Source organism: Dipodomys merriami, unplaced genomic scaffold (genome assembly GCF_024711535.1).
Source record: "Dipodomys merriami isolate MVZ:Mamm:240054 unplaced genomic scaffold, mDipMer1.0.p SCAF_14, whole genome shotgun sequence".
Classification (NCBI taxonomy): Eukaryota; Metazoa; Chordata; class Mammalia; order Rodentia; family Heteromyidae; genus Dipodomys; species Dipodomys merriami.
In genome coordinates, this window is record NW_027202715.1 from 24528661 (window position 1) to 24548898 (window position 20238).

General features: G+C 33.1%; 1 protein-coding gene across 1 annotated transcript in view; it reads left to right on the forward strand.

The window, feature by feature from the left end:
* Rtkn2 (rhotekin 2) overlaps nt 1–17608 on the forward strand; it is a 65021-nt gene extending 47413 nt beyond the window's left edge. Inside the window, exons 10-12 of the mRNA XM_070021022.1 lie at nt 7861–8026; nt 12132–12239; nt 13454–17608. Coding sequence (XP_069877123.1) covers nt 7861–8026; nt 12132–12239; nt 13454–13989 — 810 coding nt within the window. The 3' untranslated portion in view covers nt 13990–17608. The remainder of the gene's footprint in view (nt 1–7860; nt 8027–12131; nt 12240–13453) is intronic.
* Nucleotides 17609–20238: the final 2630 nt, after the last annotated feature.

Genomic DNA, 20238 nt, shown 5'->3' on the forward strand with positions numbered 1-20238 from the left:
TAGTAGAACAGAAAATTAATGTTAATTTCTTTATTTCATCCAATATCTAGTCCACATTCAGATGTCCCTAAAGTGCCTTTTTAGCTTAGTTTTCAATCTGGGACTATTCAAGGACTATGCATCTACTAAAGTTATTCTACTTTGTGATCAAGATCTGGAGACTTGATCTTAAAAAGCACAAGATTTCAGGTTGTCTCACCAGAGGTAATATGGTCACAGCCTAAAAGTAATTTTCCTATTTACAATTAGCCAGTAATCAATGAGGACAATAACCTTGGCACTGTGTGGTCAAACAATTGAGATCTAACAATTTTCCAAATGGATTTAGCATCTTACTTACTCACCTGAACTGTTGATTCCACATGATTTTCCCATATTGTCCTTTCTCCATAGTTTGGCTAACAATCTTTTGTGAAGAAACTTTTTCTCATCACTAGGGTTGCATTGCAGCTCTTCCCGCAAAGGCAGAACTTGCTATATTTTAACTATGGAATTTTAAAGAATTGATGTCACATACTGGTATCGTATGATGTTAGTAATATATATTGGAGTTGATGCTTGTCCCTTCTATGAGTAACAAATAAGTACTTGCTATCTCATTTCTCTATATACTTTCAAATATAATAATAAACTCATAGATGGTGAATTTACTCGATGTTTGAATGGTTTTAAATTCAAGATAGATGGTTTAATTATTTTGCTTTCTCTGGAAATTTCTAAGGAAACCCCCCCCCCTTTTTTTTTTTTGCCAGTCCTGGGGCTTGAACTCAGGATCTGGGCATTGTCCCTGAGCTTCTTTTGCTCATGCTACCACTTGAGCCACAGCACCACTTCTGGCCTTTTCTGTTTCTGTGCTACAGAGGAATCAAACCTAGGGCTTCATGCATGCTTGGCAATCACTCTACCACTAAGCCACATTCCCAGCCTATGAATTAATATGTTCTTAAATAAAGATTTTTGATACATGCCAGTTTGGTATTTTCCGATATGGCAAGTAAAGACCAAATAAAACTTAGAAGAATCATTAGTTTTTAATGTATTTTCTAAGGCAATCCCTAAAATCTTTTTAAACTTAATTAAGTGCTGAATACAAATAAGAAGTCTTTAAGTTGCTTCTTTTCCTTTTGTGATTTAACAAATAATAGTTTTGTTTTGTGTTACTTTAAAAAATATGTGAAAACAAATTCTACAGTTACTAAGGTATATAAATAATGGTTGTGTTATTTTGATCACAGCTATAATTCTTGTTTGTCTAAATGGCATTTCCTGTAAAGGCTAAGTCTCTTCATTAATTTTCATAGGGAGCCAGCTGTGGAAATAGTCACATTAAGGGAAGAAAAGCCTAAAAGCTATTCCCCTCCCCTTTTCAATCCAAATTTGAAAGGGTGATTTACTTCAAAGTGATTGCTTCAACTTCAAAAAACTTCACTATGATTGCTGTTGAGCAAGACACTCTCAATAACGAGTACTTAACTGAATCTCCTATACATTGTAGAAAGCATTTTTATTAACCAAAGCTTTGTCCATTGCCAGTGGGGTGGAGTGAAATGCAAAATAAGTATGAGTCTTTGAGATCCATAGTTGATTCTTGATTTAAATACTATATTATGCACCATTCATTTAGTAATATATACTGTACTGAACAAATCAATAACATGAATTGATGTGATAGACCTTTATTAAATTGTCTTGAAATTATTTTAATTGTTATAGTTATCATGGATCCTAGCAAAGTTATTATGAAGCACAAGGGATTATTTTCCATTTATATTAATCTTCTTAATATTTAAACCCTGTCAACTATTCAGATTGCCTTTTATTAAATATAGCAAAAGTTTCTTTAAGAGGCTTTTTGAAGGAGTTTACATTCAGATTTCATTGTCATGAATTGGACGTAAATTGGTACTGATCATGCCTAATGTTTGGTCCTATTGATAGCTGTGCTTTGCACACTGGTATTTATTGGGTGAAGGTATGCTTTCTTTGTCTCTAGAGTATAGATAAACTTTGAAGCTTGTTTATTTATTTATTTCCATTGTCTGTCAACAAGACATTAGACCATTTTTCAAACATGTTTGTGAGAAAGGGATGAAATATTTGCATTACAATAAGAAAGTGGATACTAACAGACTTGCTTTTTATTTATATTTCATTTAAAATTATTTTCTGGAAAAGAGTTCAAGATCTCTTATGTAGTGAATAGTATAAATGAACCCATCTGTACACCCAGAATTATTTTGAAGCAAATCCTAGAAACCATAGCATTTTACTTGTAAATATTCTTGTTGTGTGACAAGAATATGTAATTATATATATATATATATATATATATATATATATATATATAGTCATGTGTATAGCTAATGCATCAGTAAAAATCCAGACAGTGTTCAAATTTTTCCAGTTGTTTAATTTTTACCATAGGTTTTTGAATCAGGATCCAAATAAGAACCATGCATTTCGGTTGATTAATTAGAATTTTTAATATTCTTAGTTTATCAGTTCCTATATTCTCTTTCTTCCTTCTCCCTGTCCTTTCTTCTTCCTCCTTCCATTGTTTCTCTTCCCCACCCCCCTGCTAATTCACATAAGCTTGCACACACACACACACACACACACACACACACACACTGAGCTTACTTGTTAAAGAAATTGGGTCATTTATCTTACAGGGTTTTCTGTAATATCAATTTTGTTTATTGTATCTTAATGTTGTTTTTTTTAAATCATACTCAAGGTTTGTTAGTAGTAAAATATGCTTTAGAAAGTGTTTTATACTTCTATTAAGAAGTATAAAATAATTTGTTTTCCACTGAATAAGCATGCATTAATCAGTGTTACTTAGACCCTTTTTTAGTGATTGCAAATGCAGTTTTCAGCATTCGTTCTTCACTTAACTGAAATACCTCTATGACATAAATTATTTGGTTACCTTGAGGTACAGTTCTTACAGATAAGGATTTAAAAACAATGAGGTGTTTACCTAGCATCATTGAAGGGACTTAATCTTTAAAAATCATTATGAATTTATGGATGCAAAAGCAGGTCTTGTATCACTCCTTTTCCGCTGTTATTTTTATTGGTTCTGTAATTGTCCCAGGTTTGAATGGAAGAATCCTTAAATTGGCCTTGAGGCTTTTTTTTAAATTTTATTTTTATTTATTTTTTAATATATATTTTTATTATAAAGATACTGTACAGAGGGGTTACAGTTACATGAGTAAGGTAATGAGTACATTTCCTATTGAGCATTGTTCCCTCTCCTTTGTTTTTCCCCTACCATCCCTTTCCTCCCCACCACGGTACTTCCCCCCCCACCCAGTTGTAAAGTTCGTTTTCAACATAATGTCTTATACATCTCATTGTTACAATAGGTCTGCCTGTATCCTTATTTAAACATTTTGTTATTTCCCTTCCTCTCCCCCTTGAGGCTTTTCAAACACCTTAGTAATCTCTGGTTCTGATAGAACAGGATCTTCCAGAATCATTTTCTGGACTAGGCTGGTGATCAGCCATTTCTCTAAAGAGCACTCAATCCTTTTTATAGTTAGAGACCATAATCTAGGTGTAGTCTAATACTACACCTAATACTTTTTTCTAAAGATCGTATGGTCAAAAGTAAAATAAGAAGCAATTTTTAAATCCATCCCTGATCTAGTAATTTTCCATTTACAGAGAAATGGAGAGATTGAAGAAAAGTCTTAATTCAAAATAGTGAAAAAATGTAAAAGAAACTCTACTTTCCCTTAGAGCGTATATTTTCATTGAGAAATTGGCATCTCATATTATGTATTATAAACTTAATGTGGCCTTCTCTAGGTACCCCTCAATTTTATGCTGCAGAATTTTAGTGTGTGCTGACTGAAAAAAGCAAAGCCTACTACTAACAGTGAATCTAAATCTAACCATAAATCAGTAATAAAATAAAATAACTGAAATTAACTCAAATTAACTGAAATGGTTGGGATTAGCAGAAGAAAACAAAAAAATTCCAGTATCACATAAAGTGCTTCTCTCTGAGAAGATATTTCCTCATCCATTAATTGAGTTAGAATAAAAACTGTTTATAGGATCTGTCTCTGTTAATGCACAACTTTATCATTATCTGGGTTGTTCTTTTCCTGTCTCAATTTTGAATATTTTTCAACAATAACGTGGTGCTAGGCAATACATTAGCTTGTAGAAATGGTGTGGAGAGAATTCCCAAGTTGCTTGTTTTTATACCCTCTCCGCTAAGAAGATGTTTTCCTCATTTATAATTTATGAGTCTACACTGATAACAGTCCTAAAATTTACCTTGGTGTTTTTTTAATCACAGGCCTGTCCTTTTCTGAGAAGTGGAAACGTGAATGCTATTGTTGATTATTTGAGACTGTATTTGTTCTAATCACCTTTCCTTTGATGTGTAATATTTAGTTAAAAATGCTTTCCATTATTTAAATTATTTTGGATGAAATTAGTTTAAATTCTGCATTTTATTTGTACCTTGAAAAGCCTCTCATATTTTAAAAATGTGTTATTTATGCTTACCAGGGGTAATGAGTATATAATATTCCTGTTTATTGTTATATTTTCAGAGTAGTCAGTAAGTGATCTACTTAATCATATTTCCTGCATTTCTTTTTAAATGATACCTTGTCCAAAAAATACTAAATATTCAGCTATAAAGATCATATTTTCCTTATTTAAAAGTTGAATCTATTTTAATCATGAGCAAAAAGTAGTCAGAAATGTATTAAAATGAAATTGAGTGCAGGAAAGCACAATTCTGTTAACAAGAGTATATTTGCAATAACTAGTATATGTCTGAGTCAAGCAGAAAAGGTCAGATAAGTTGATGTTAGGGGAATGAACCCCAAGATAAGTATTCAAATGTTTTTTTTGTTTTTTGTTTTCCTTTCATGCAATTGTTTCTAACATATTTATAAGATGATTTCTTTGTTGCTTTGTATGTCCCTCCCCCATGGTATAACCCATGCTTTCACTGTATTTAATGTTGGTATAATTTGTGGAGAGGAAGGGAAAAAACAAATCATTTAACTAGGGATACAGCTGGACTCACTGCAACAATGAGATGTACAAGTCGTTATGTCCAAAAACAAACTTAACAACTTTGGTCGGGGGTGGGGGGTGTATGGGAAGGGATGGGAAGGGGAAATAAAGAGAAGGCAACAATGCTTGATAAGAAATGTACTCGTTATCTTGCCCATGTAATTGTAACTCCTCTGTACGGTATTCTCGCCATAAAAAAAAAAAAAAAGAAAAAAAAGTATATCTTGTTTTGTTGCTATTGGTGGTAGTGGTATTAGTGATAGTAGTACAAGATCCTCTACAATGATTCAGACTTCATTTAGTCAGATAGAGTATCATATTAAAGATTTTTCCTAGAGCTCAAGTTGTTCTCTGCTAATGATAATAACCATTTTGTGTTTTGAACTCAGGACCTGGGCAGTGTCCCTGAGATTTTTTGCTCAAAGCTAATGCCTTATTGCTTGAGCCACAGCTCCTCCCTCTTTTTTTTTTTTTTTTTGATTAATTGGAGGTAAGTATCTCATAGACTCAAACTGCATCCTCAGATCTCAGACCCTGATCACAGGTATGAGCCATTGGCACTTGGCAGATTAAAACAAAACCTTTTTACAAAGGGATTGATTAGATATATCTTTCAGCTTGCAAGTTTCCATTTAGCACAATATTTGTAGTATTTTTATTTTATTTAGTTGTTTTTCTGCCAGTCCTGGGGCTTGAACTCAGGGCCTGGGTGCTATCCCTGGGCTTTTTTGCTCAAAGCTGGGGCTCTACCAACTTGAGCCACAGCTCCACTTCTGGCTTTTTAGTGGTTAATTGAAGATGAGTCTCCCGGACTCTCCTGCCCTGGCTGGCTTCAAACCACAATGCTCAGACCCCAGCCTCCTGAGTAGTGAGGATTACAGATGTGAGCAGCCAGCACGTGGCTCTAGAATTTTTATTCTATATAAACATTTACTTAATAGAGATAATTCACAAGGTTTATTACAAGATAGACTCAAAGGCCATATCATGATAAAATTATTATTCTGATCCTAAGTCTCATTAAAGTCCTCTAAAACCAGTTCTTTCTGATATTTACCAATCCTTTTATCTTGTGATCTAAAAGTTCCAACTAATGTTGCTACTTTATGCAGCATACATTTTCCCCATGTGATTATGAATACGAATTCCTTCAGACCTCCTTTTGTAAAATACATGGTTTTTACTTCCTGTGTTCTTTCTGGGAATGATTACGTTTTCTCCCTTATTCTTTGCTACTTCTCAAATACTCATGTAAACATCCTGGTATGTTTGCATAAGCTTTTTAAAATTTTATTTTATTTTTGTCTGTCATGGGGCTTGAACTCTGGGCCTGGGCGCTGTCCCTGAGCTCTTCAGCTCAAGGCGAGTGTGAGCCACAGTGCCACTTCCGGTTTTCTGGTGGTTTATTGGAGATAGTCTTGCGGACATTCCTGCCCAGGCTGGCTTTGAACCATTATCCTCAGATCTCAGCCTCCTGAGTAGCTAGGATTACAAGCGTGAGCCACCAATGCCAGGCTTGTGTAAGCGTTGATGGTTACCACACATAGTCTCTTCACCTTTCTACTCAGTGGAGTCAAGAATTGCTTCCCACTTTTAATCTGCTTTTGTAATTGCCACCTTAGATATTCCGCTTACATTCTAGTAGGCTTAGTTATGTTCTTCTAGAGCTGCTGTGTAGAACCCAGGAGCCACTAGCTTCTAGTCGCTGTTGGCTACTTCAAATGTGGTTGATCTGAATTGAGATTTGAACTATTAATATATAAAAAAAAGAAACTTTTAGCTATCAGAGTAACTTTTTATGTAATATTTGGCTATGTTATTTTATGCTATTAAAATTCACTTCACCCATTTATTTTTATTTTCTTTTAAATATTTTTTTTCAGAAAATTTAAATTACATATGTGGTTCATATTATATTTCTACTAGATAGGCTGCCCTAGAATAATGTAAAACTAATTATTATACAGGCATTCAAATCCTTGTATAATAGATTGTTCTGTTCCAGACTTTTAATTCCCTCTAGATTCCCATGGTCTGAACTATATGGGGTTGCTGTGGCTAGTTTGCCATGTGCCTGACAGTCCCTCTGTATGACTTGGGTAGACTTCTCTTCTACTGGAAGACAATAAGGAAAAAGGTTTAGATTGTCATCATGAATGAAATGATTGCCTCTGTGGTAGGGTGTTGTGTTCAGTATTACAGAAGTAACTTGAAAAGGATGATACTAACTTTTGGATCTTTAGCTATGAGCTTTGTAAATGAATGTTACATATAAAATAAACGTTAATGAGGAGTACCCCACTATTTTTGCTACAGTAAACACTAAGTTATGATTTGACTACTACTTACTGATAACACTATAATATGTATAAATATTAGAATAAGAAACATTACTGATGTAATTTTACTATTTTTGGAAATATAGTTAACTTACAATCCACATTAAAGTTATGACCTACAGTACTTGTTTTCTGCAGATTTTAAGATGTATATAAAAGACAGCAAACTCCCACTTAGAGATAGATCAAAACAGTTTATGTTTTAATCTCATGTAATTTCCTATAAGTGCTATATGTGTAGCATACTTGAAACATTACTTGGTTTTTAATATAAAATATTCTTTTTAAAGATCTCTTAGATTTGAGTTTGAATGTTGGAAATTCTCTAAATTACCTATTTTAAATTTCAAATGAACACCGATAAGAATATAATTACACTTATATAATATGGTAGCTAAGTAATAAAACATTTGTTTGATCATTACAGAAATATTCTCTTGTAAAATACCAATTTTATCCTAATTTTTAGGAAACCAGAATTCGAGCAATGGATAAAGATGCCAAGAAAAGACTCCATAGCTTCTCTGTCATCAACCCTGTTGCTGGACAATCTGTAACTCATATTTTTTCAGTTGATAGTAAAGAAGATCTTGAGAAGTGGATGGAAGCCTTCTGGCAGCATTTCTTTGATCTTAGTAAGTAGATATTGGCATTTTCTATCAGTATATTCTCATTGCCTGAATGTTTGCGCATAGAAATCTAAATATTAAAATCTTTTTCTCTTAGAGCTTATAGCAAGGATGTTGTATGGTCTTGAATAAAATGTTAATATATTATCATTACATTGATGCTTTTCTTTCTCTTTCCAGTGTCTCGACAACTATTGTTATAGAAGTTTGCCTTTGAGTTCCTACCACTCCTTTTTTTATGCTTCCTTTGATCCCTAAAGCAACAGAACCCCGTTTTCCTAAAAGATTAAGATTTTATCTACTTAAGGTGATATATTTGATCTAAGAGATAAGCCATTTGAGAAACAAAATGCTTTTCCAGGGGTACTAATCATCATAAAATATTGAAATGTTCAGAAGGAGCCCCAGTTTTATGTAACCTTCTGTTAACTCTACATTTGTTATTGTATCATCTTGGATATCGCCCAGAGATTTTTTTTTTGAACCTCATGTGGTTTTTCAATAATATAGTCTAGTGCCAAGAATTATATAGAAAACAATATGATAGTATTTTGGTTTGGTTCAAGTGTGAAAAATATTTGAGATTCTAATATTTGATTGTCAGTTTAAAGAAGACTTACAGGAAAATAATGAAATTGTAGCTTTTTTTGTCTTTACCAACAATTTATTTAACAGCATATTTGTTACCTAGAATTTTATGTTGAAATCATGAGTATTGATGATGGCTAATTCTAATTAAGTTAAGTTTTATTAGATTCAATTAGCATTTATTATTTACAGTGTTGTCTTATAAAACTACAAGGATGTCATTTCCACATAATTTAAGGCTATTTTTGCAACTTACAGAAATAATCCTAGAGACATTTTAGGAATTACATTTTTCTGGAACATTATATACAGTTGTCAGGTTAATTTGTTAGGACTCCTGATTCATGACTTCATTGTGCTTTAGAATAAAGTTTGGAAAGGAGGAAATAAATAATTTATTGATTACCTCCTATGTATCAAATGCTTTTAATTCCATTAACATTCCTATGATATAGAAGACATTTCAGTCCACTGTACAGATGAGAAAACTAAGATTTTAAAAGGTTGTAGTCCATGGTAGTGAGATAGAGAATTCCTTGTAGGATTTTTTAAAAAATTATCCTTAAGTTTTTCTATGAGGATTTTTTCAATTCGACATGTCAGTTCGTGAGAACAATGCATCTTGTTCAAGTCAAGCCCTTTCCTAATTCTTTATCTCTTCTAACCCCACACCTCTCCTCAATTTTCCAAGTTCCATTTTTATATATGCATTGAATATTCTGAGGGCATTTGGCATTATTAAACTCATTACAATGTTGTCTTTAAATACCATTGCTAGGTTCTCAATAAACATTGAAGTATTTGTTCCATCTTTATCAGTCCCATCTTTGACGTCTGAGTGCTGAGATTACAGGCATGTACCATCATATCATGCCAACAACTTCCCTTCTTTTGCTAATCATAGCTGAAATTTTAACTGGTTTCCTAAATGCTCTGACTTGGAGTCTGTTTTACAAAATGCCATACTGTATTTAGAAATTATTCTGATTATTTCATACTTGTATGGGCCTAAAACAGAAAAGATGGCTATATGGAAGAAATAATAATGTCAAAACATTGTAGTTAAGGCATAAACTACTAGTGGATAGTCTTGTTCTCTATATTATCTGAAATAATTTCTCATTTTGAAGTGAGGAGCTAGAAGGATGAACATTTCAGAGTGTGTAGTAGGAACAAGGAAATGATGAATGATGACAATGTGGTTCTCTGGCTTCTTTAGTACTTAATTCCTTTCTTTTTTGGGTAAAAATTGATCAGTCTATATAATTTTAAAGTTCTGTTACATTTACTTTGAAATGTTCTGTATATAGAAGTGTTTATAAGATCCTAAATTTTAAACTGTACTTCAGACTTTGCAATTTTTAGTGACAAGCATAGTTTCTTGTAATCTTGGTTGAAGAATGATGTCTAGCACAGAATAAAGAGTGATAGCAGAAGAGAATTAAATGAGAATATTTCAATATTTGGAATAAACGTCAATTATTTGGCCCTCCTTCCAGGTGGAAACTCAGAAGGGTGAGATAATTAGAATATACGAGGAAACACTGGTGGAAGTGGGTCTCTTGAGCCTATAGAATAGCGAAGGTTATGGAGGTTAGGAGCAAAGAACACATAATCATTATTTTTAATATTTGAAAGCTAACAACTATATAAAAGAGAAATAATCCTTGTTCTGGATTATTAGTAGAGTAGAACTAGGAATAGTGGATCAAAGATAGAAAATTAAGATAGTCTTTGCATATTAAATATTTTTCAAATATTTTGTAATAGAAATATTGAGTTAAGCATTTTTGATTGGGGACATTATGACAATATTGTGAAAATTACTTTCAATACTAGAGATTGTTATTCAATCAAAACATATATTTATTTCATATTAACTATCATGTATATCTATGCATACAAAGTTATTCACTGGAAAAATCAGCATTTCAGTTGTGATTCTTGACTAAAGTACAGATCGTATTTCTACCTCTGACATATCAGTAACATGTAGAATGATATGATATTCTAATTTGCAACATGATTAGTATTCTGCCTCTAGTTTAACAATGCAATGCTTTTATCTGTGAATGCACAAAAAAACCACAAGAATTTCAAAGAATTCAAGAGAATTTGTCCAAGAATGTGACAGAAAAATATTTGCCAGTTTTAAGTGAATCATTATTTTTCCATTAGATAAAGAATTTTTTCCTGCTACCAAGAAGAAAAAAATATGGCTTTTATATATTTGTCTAAAAAAGGAAGTAAAGGGAAAATGTCAGCTCTCAGTTCTGTTGGATTTACATTTAGAGAGCAGCTTTGAAGCCTTCCGTTTGGAAATTTATGTCTTCTTTAAGTTTTAATGAAGTTATTTGTAAACTTTACAATATTCTCTACTTAGCTTCATGATAAAAAAATACAAAAAGGCTCTTATATCCTTCTTAACTAGTTAAGGTAGTGTGTTTAAAATTCATGCAATAATACCATTTTGTTATGACAACACAATGAATACATAATTTAACTATGCATGAAATGTCTTTAATTTTTAAACCATGGAAAATAGCCAAGTTGGATAATGAGTGTGTATAATAAAAATATTTTACAAAAACAAATGTGGAGCATAAATCGGCCTGAAAAAAGACATAGGTATATTATATTATTTTTCTACAGGTGTAATATATAAGAATAGAGAGTCTCAGTAACTTCTTTTTATAATATTAATAGACACAGTATCTAGCACAGTTTCTATACAGCATTCAGGTGCATATAAATTTGGAAAATTACACTTGATATCTACTCAAGAGAAATAAATCTGAAAATTTGAAGATTAAAGTGGTGAAACATAAGAGAAAATTAATAATGTCCACACATATTTTAATTGGATAGTTGAAACAGTTGTTCAAGAATATTATTTTTATCTTATTTTCAATGCCCATTTTCCTCAAAACAAAGTAGACTCAGAATTTTGTTGATTGATATTTCTTAATAGTTAGGCTTTTATATGTCTTTTTTAAAAAATGAAAACACATTGTTTAAAGCTATATGATTTTGAAAGCATATCTCTTAAAGAGATAGTGGTTAAATAAATTTTATTTTCTCATTTAAAATTTTTGAGAGCTGCCATTCCTTTTTTCTAAGTCCTTCAAGACAACTGTATTACAGCTTATAGTTACTTTTTAGCCACCTTTGAGTACTTAATGGTTTAATACTTAAAATAACAGCCTGTCTAAACTCCTACCATGAGTAGAAATTTAAAAGTAATTGGTTATTTTGTGAACTAATATATAGCCTAGAGGTCTTAATATCTCTATATAGAACTTCTTAAATAAAGTAATTTTATGCCACAGAATTAGATTTTGAAATTATGGGTAGGACTAGCTTTTGTACAAGTTTCCTTAAGGCATTGTTGAATTTATAAATTCACTATTTACTTTTAAAGCAAGGATATATGTTGATATCTGTTCATAATGAATTGTATGTCTTCACATTTATGTCTTAAACTAGCCTGCTATTTTTCTTTCTTTCTTCCTTTCTTTCTTAGGCCAATGGAAGCATTGTTGTGAAGAACTTATGAAAATTGAGATTATGTCACCACGGAAACCACCTTTGTTCTTGACAAAAGAGGCAACCTCAGTCTACCATGATATGAGTAAGTGGGGTTTGTCTTTTCTAAGCTGCAGGGTAACAAAAACAACATTGTCCCTACTCAAGCAGCTTATTCTATTGAAATTAAAATGCTGAAATTTTCAGGGCACAATCAAATGAATGAAGAAAAAGAATATGATTATAGACTAAGGAACTCATGTTTAATAGATGAATTAATACAAAATTAATGAATACACATTTTTCATAGTTTGAATGCTCAAGATCAAACAGATTTTAAGACTTAAAATGAATAAAAGTGCACTGAGAATAAATATTAGCTGAGCTGCTGATGAACATTCAGAAAATATAAACTTGCAGATTTTAAAATGAAATTACATTCGGTGATTCTTTTTCTGTATTTTATTGTTTTTTTTCAAACAGTGTTGATAGGTGAATATTAATGATTGGAAGCTTTCATCTCTAGCCAACAATAATCAGTTAAGCTTAATACTCTAGAAAATTTAAATTTTTCTAACTTATTTGTATTTCATTTCCACATTCTTCGTAAGATATTTATGCTGTGCTTAGGGGATTGCTGCAGTGATTGGTACAAGCAAAAGTCAACAATAAACTTTCATCTAATCTGCCACTAATGTACCTGAGTTTCTACATACTAGAAGTTGTGGATCTAAAATTATATGCTTGTATTTACATACTTAAAAATACCAGTAATACTTCCAATAGTTAGGTATCATCTCCGATACTTGTTTTTCCTAAGGAACCTTTTCACCCAGTATCTTATCACCAAATGGTATAAGGGCTTCACATTCCTTCCCTGGGTTTGGGATTTGGGGATTTTATTTCCCTTGCAACAGAGACTGCTGTTCTGTAGGAAAATAGAGTATTAATCCAGTCATACTCATCCCAGTTGTACTCTAAGCTTCCTTGGATTTCAAAATAAGATTTAAAAAATCCAAGAATTAAATTGTACTCATGTATCTACATTTTATGTTGTTTATTATAGGTGGCTACAGTAGGTATTTTACATGTGTTGTATATATGATATATAATTTGTATAGTACAGTTTATAACATCCTTGATTTTTGTTTTATTGATAGTTATTTTTACAATTAAATATTTTACTGCTTATCTTACTGTTAACTTTTTGGTGGTTGTTACAGATAGCTTAGTTATTTGCAAAACAAACCTACTGAAAGTAAAGTTTATATGCCTTCTGGGTCCTTTTTCTATGCATTTTTTTTCTTAAAATTATTACAGGCATTGATTCACCAGTGAAACTTGAAAGTTTAACTGACATAATACAAAAGAAAATTGAAGAGACAAATGGACAGTTCCTTATTGATCAAAGTGAAGAACCCTCACCACCTCCTTGGGCTACAATCTTTGATGGTAATCATGAAATGGTCATCCACAAAAAGGTATTGTCCCCTGAAAGTGAGCCAGCACAAGCTGGGAAAAGGAAAAAGAGACGAGCTCCTCTTCCTCCCTCTGATAAGCCTCCATTCAGCTTCAAAACACAGAGCAACACAGATCCATCCGTGAAGGACAACTGGGGAAAAACAAGTGTATCTCGAGCCTCGCCTTTGGACACCAGACTTTCTAACCTTATGCACCACTTACAGAAACCAGTCGCTTCTCCTCGAAAACTTCTTCCTGCCAGGAAAAGTAGTTTAACTGATGGTGAGCACACAGACACTAAAAACAATTTTGAAACTAAGCCAGTACCAGCTCCAAGGCAGAAATCCATCAAAGACATTTTGGACCCTCGATCATGGTTGCAAGCACAAGTATAGAAAACCTTTACTGTATAAAACACTTAACAAAAATCTATAACTGGAAGGCTTAATTCAGAGGCATTATAAATGTAAAGTTACATAATTGTACAGGTAAATATGATAGCAATTTACATACATAATTAATAAGCTACTAGGTACAGAAAACTATCTTATAATGAAGGAATACGTTTCTATTTTATTTCTGATTTTCAGAATATAAGTGGTTTTCCCCATAGAGTATAAGAGGCGGTTTCTAGACAATATTCTAATTGTTGGAAGGGTTAATTTATGCCAAAATTAGTACCAGGCAGTGAATAAGCACTAGGCAGAAGAAAGCATTAACATTTCTTTTGGGGAGAGACTGTCTAGTAATTTAAAATGTGTTAAATATGAGCCATATTCTCATTGTGAGAATTTTAATACTAATGGAATGTTTCAAAGGTTTTATTCAAACCACAAATTATAGAATCCACCCAAGAAAATGTTCTTGTTAGCATTCTGGAATTCTCATCTAATGCTTCACTGGCTCACATCTATTGTTTAACTCTCTCGTTTATAGGCTTGACCTTTTAAATTCCTGGGATAAATTTTGGAATATTAGATTCTTTGTCTTTAAAGGGAATTTGTAATATATTATTCTCAGTAGTTTCCTTGATGAGCCCTGAAATCCTGTTGACATTAACTCTCCTAAGTGAAGCATAACATTTATTAGTTTAGAGAAATGGTAGATGAAATGTTCCTTACATGCACTTTTCTGTGTGTGGTGTTAATTTCCATTGTGCCTTTGGAATTTGGGGAAGTGAATATAGCCGATTAACACTTTGAAATGTATTTAGTACTTACTTAAAAAGCAGATGGAAGATTCAGAAATATTGGGAAAATTGGTTATCGTAATCATTTTCAGGATTAATCCTTTTAAAATTTTTAATTAGATTTCCTTTTTCTAGTGAAGGTTGCTGTCTGCTATAGATATTATTCATAAAGTCATATTCTTACAATAATACCTTAGAATCATTTCCATAGGAGGTAATTTCCATAGCAACTAATCATACTGACCCAAACAGGATTATGAAATCAAGTGAGAAATAAATAGCAAGGGAATGAATATCTTAAAGGAACAAAAAAAATACATTTTTGTAGTACCCTTCTTGTAAACAAGAGCTGAACAGTTTTAAAAATCAAATCAGAGTTTCCAAATAAAAGTTTCCATAAGGTGTCAGCAACAGCACTTATCTCCAGTCACACTGAACCCTAAGCACCATTGCCAGAAGTAAAAATGTAAGAATGAAATTACTACTCTGTGTATAATCTCTGGAGATCTTTTTTTAAAGGTGTTAAGAACTCTATTTGGACCAGACCTACATTATTACAAAACAAAATGAACCCTTGATGAAAAATAAGCATTAATTTAAATGGAGCCTTTTATTACTTTTAGATAGCAGAGTCTTTTTTCATTTCTAGAGCATGATGTAACTACAAGGTTACTTTGTGTTTTTCCAGGACTCTTAGTAAGAATTGGAACCCAAAGGGAGGAGAGTAATGATAAAAAGGACTCTTGTGATTGGGGACAGAAGGACAGACCTAGCCCTTGGAGAGAACAAAATGCTGTTTGCTTAGCCTGGTAGAATTAATTTAGAGACTATCTCATGTGTGAAAACCTTAGAACGTAGATGAATTTATTTTTTTCTAACTATAGAAGGCTCTCAGAAATGTCTTATTATGATTACCATTTCAGTAAATGACAGGCTAAAAAAAAAAGCTAAGGAATATTACTGTTTGAGTTTATTTTCAACCAACCATAGCTGTTCTTCTTGACACATTTGTAGCAATTGTTGCCACTAAATTTTGTATTTAGAAGATATTTAGAAGATGCTGCAGGCAAAATTGCTGCTAATACTGGCAGTGGAGCATTCCTTTACCCCTCTTCCTGTACTATAAACCATGATCGAAACTTCCAAATGATGCCATTATTATTTCTAATCATACATATCACAGCAGGAAGAAGTTACATTGTAGAAGAGGGAAAATTTATTTGTAGAGAACTTCCCTAGAAGTTGTGTTCTCAAAGGGAACTGTGAAAAAGTGAAATCTTTCTAGAGCCACTCAGGTGAAGCCTGACCAAGGCCTTTTCACCTTCTTACTGAGGGACACAAAGCACTTAAATCAGACTGCAATCTTCCACTCTCTTTTCTTTGACCACTGCCTTCCTTAACCAGCAATTTCACACTTTCCCTCTCTTTTATCTTCCTCCTATTTCCCTCACGCACACAAGAAAAACAACCTTAAAACTACTGAGTTTAAATTGTCAAGAAGTTTTCATTTGTTTTTCTCATTTTCTAAACCAGAAATTTATGATAGAGAAATATTTCTTATAATATGAAAGATGTTGCAATGTTTTATGATCTGGCTTTTCACATTCCTTATTTGCCCTTTAATTTGTCTCTTGATGTAGGAAGACTATAAACTTGAAACGCAGAGTTAGTTGTCAGATCTTGATAATAATATTATAATTAGAGAAGCATAATTGACAGAATAGATATTTTATGATAGCATGATAATGTTGATGATCTGAAGATAATGTCTTAGACAATTACATTTACATTTCAAGGTCTAGAATATAAATTACAACAGCATTTAAAGTGGTATTACTTGCTACAAAGTAGTTGGTTTTATATTCTAACATCTTGCAAAGACATAGTACATTTTTAAAATTCTAAATGTATACTTCCTAAGGTAAACAAGCAGTCTTTAGAAAGTATTAGGCATGTCAGCTCTTGCTGAGTGCTGCTAAATCCTCTTTAACCCTCTGGAGTGCTTCTCCCCCCCTCCCACCTACCCCCCCACCCCCACACCAACCCTCAAACACCTTACTTCCTTAAAATGCATGCAAATGTATGTGAAAAACTAAATCCATTTATTATAAATGCCTTATCTTTACCCTTTAGGATGTATTGTACCTGGTACTATTTATTAAAAATAGAAGCTGCCTTGATTTAGAGACAACATGTAAGGTGGGTTAAGTAGTCAAGTGTTTCTTCAGGCTTCTGTTCTGCACCTCAGCCACCTACTGTGAAGTTAATTAATTCAGTCCAAAATGAAATTCTAGGGCAGTTTGGTGCAGTTTATGTTAAATGCCATTTGAATGTAATCATCTGCGCAGGAATGGGGAGCAACCGTATCAGATAGAGAATGCTGAAACACAGATGAGAAGAAAAATGCTTTGCAGAAAAATGATCTGTCCCTGTGTCAGAATTTATCAAAACTCAGAGTGAATTATTGAACAGTAATTAAATTTTAATTGATGACCATTTATATTTTAATAGTTGCCTTCTCTGTTCAAATTCTAAACTGTAATGTAGATAGAGTAGATGTTTTATACTTAGATTTCAATGCATGGAAATTCTAAAACATCTATGTGTTTAACTGCTTTATTGCTAACAATAATATATGTGAAAACGCTTTATGGATTATGCATTTTTAAGTTAAACCTAAGGATTTTTTGTTTTGCATTTCAGGCAGGCATTGTTCATAATTTTTTAATTAATAGTGTGACGTTGATCAAGATGCATTATACTTACAAAGTGACATGTTGAAACTCCTTAGTATAACTACTTAAGGATAATAAAGAAATTTTAAGAGAGTCGGTAACATTTATTAATTAAAAAGTACTAGATCTCAGACTTTAAAAAAAAATCAAAGATATTTGGTTAAGAAACTTAAGTCTCCTAGTGATTCTTTTTTTTGTGTCGGTTGTGGGGCTTGAACTCTGGGCCTGGCCACTGTCCCTGAGCTCTTCAGCTAAAGGCGAGTGTTGTACCACTTGAGCCACAATGCTACTTTCAGTTTTCCAGTGGTTTACTGGAAATAAGAGTGTCATGAACTTTCTTGCCCAGGCTGGCTTTGAACTGCAATCCTCAGATCTCAGCCTCCTGTGTAGCTAGGATTATAGGTCTGAGCCACCAGCACCTGGCTTCTAGTGATTCTTGAAAACATTTCCTGCCATTTTTCCTTACGTCCTCCCTCTGGTCTAGATTGATAGAGGTGGACAGTGTGATAGAGTTGGTTTAATCACAGAAAGACATATACAGTAGCTGGTGCTAGTCCTTACAAGACTATACTCAGATTGCCTTTGTATAACTAACATATTTAAATGTTTGCATAGAATCTTCCTTAAAATGTATATACCCTTTTAAAACAAAATCCATCAATGTTACCTTGCTTTTAGCTTAGTGATAGAGAATTTCCCCAGTGATTAAATCCCTGATAACAAATTAGGTACCTACTACATTACAAGAAGTTTTTATTTTTCATTCATACCCTTCCATACTTAATTTATTCCCATGGAGTATTTGAAGGTGTGGGGGACAGAATGAGTATTCTTGGCTCAATTATGTTATTTCTCAGGCAGTAATGTGATTATAAATATTTGCCAGAGCTATTCAGAAAACAGACATGCACACATGCACACACACACACACACACACACACACACATACATACACATGCACACACAAACTGCCTTTTCACTAGGGAGAGAAGCCTAAATCAGTGTGCTTAGATAAACAAAATACTAAGGTTGAGTTAACAATAAAGCAACTTGGCACAAAATTCTTTTAATGTTTTTCTTTTGGGGAGTATAGGAAAATATACTAAAATTGACATTTGATAAGGAAGATTGTGCCAAATTTTACTGAAGTTGTGTTTCCAGTTGTACCTATGAAGGGAGAGATAAACTACCGAGATCTCATTTATGTAATTATGCCATGTCACAAGCATGTTTCAAGATACCTCAATTTTGTTGAAAATTTGTATCAAAATATTTATGCTTATGTACTCCAAACAAAGTTTTATCTTTGTGAATGAGTCTATTTTTTATTGACTTAGCTCTCTTAATAAACATATTTTAACTTAGCCACAGGAAGTTTATAGCTTGCACATTAAAAAGAAAAGTATTAAGAATTATCCACTTAAATATTAAAATACACTCATCCTATAAATGTGAAAGATTAAAAACTGTATAGAGATGTTATGTACATACATGTTACATACATTTTGTTATGTTTTTCTTTTCAGATATTTTCAATTAGTTTTTTTTTTTGGGGGGGGGTTCCGGTCGTGGGGTCTGAACTCTGGGCCTGGCGCTGTCCCTCAGCTCTTCAGCTCAAGGCTAGCGCTCTACCACTTGAGCCACAGCACCATTTCCAGCTTTTTTCTTTTTGCTTACGTGGTGCTGAGGAATGGAACCCAGGGCCTCATGCATGCAAGGCAAGCGCTCTACCACTGAGCTACCTTCCCAGCCCTCAATTAGTTTTTAAAGATTCCTTTCAAGTGCTTTAAGGGTAGCAAAGTAAAGATCTGAGCCACTTTTCATGATTTGCAGAAATCCTTGCAACTCAGCTGTAACCCCGCCCCACCCTCTTGGGCTCTTTACCTTCAGGCCCTCTTTTAGACAGGACCTGCACAGTCTTTATCGGTTCTGCTCTGGTCATTTTCTTACACTGCATTTTATAAGCCTAGGAAAACTTCCTCCTTTCCTTATGCAAACCTCCCCTCAGCCACAACCGGAGAAATAATCATTCTTCAAACTCTTAGTGTATCTAAACTTTTCAAGCTTGAATTCCACCTTCAACGTAGGTAGCGTTATATTTCTTCTTTTGTACTTAATGTGTATCTATTAATATCTGAAGCCCTTGTTATATTTTTTAATTCTTCTGTGTTTTTGCGGGGGGGGGGAAGGGGGGAAGAGTCTGTCCCATTTGTGTCATCACAGATTACCATATGCTAAGCTACTTAATACAATACTCACTTATTATCTCACATTTCTCCAGATCAGAATTCTGCGTGAATAGAAGTGAAAATAGCATAATGAAACCCATTAAAAACTTTAGAAAGAAGGGATAAAGAGTAACGAAGAGCCACATTTGATCGAAGTATTTAATATGTGTGTATAGATGTGTTACAATGAAACCCCTTTGCGTAATTCAATTACACTAATTTAAAAAAAAAGAGTCTTGGTGGGCTCTAATTGTATTTCTGCTTAGATCTCATGAGGCTGAAATCAAGATATTGAATTACCCACTGAAAGATCCAAACAAGTTTCCATGGTTTACACAAACCACTGCAACCCAGTTCCAAACTACCAGGTTGGCTTCTCTTGGAAGACTATGGGAATAGACCACTTCCCAGTGCATTCGCAGCTGGAATTCAGTTCCTTATGTTTGTAGGACTCGCTGCTGGCTAGGGTCCATTTTATCTGCTGAATCCATT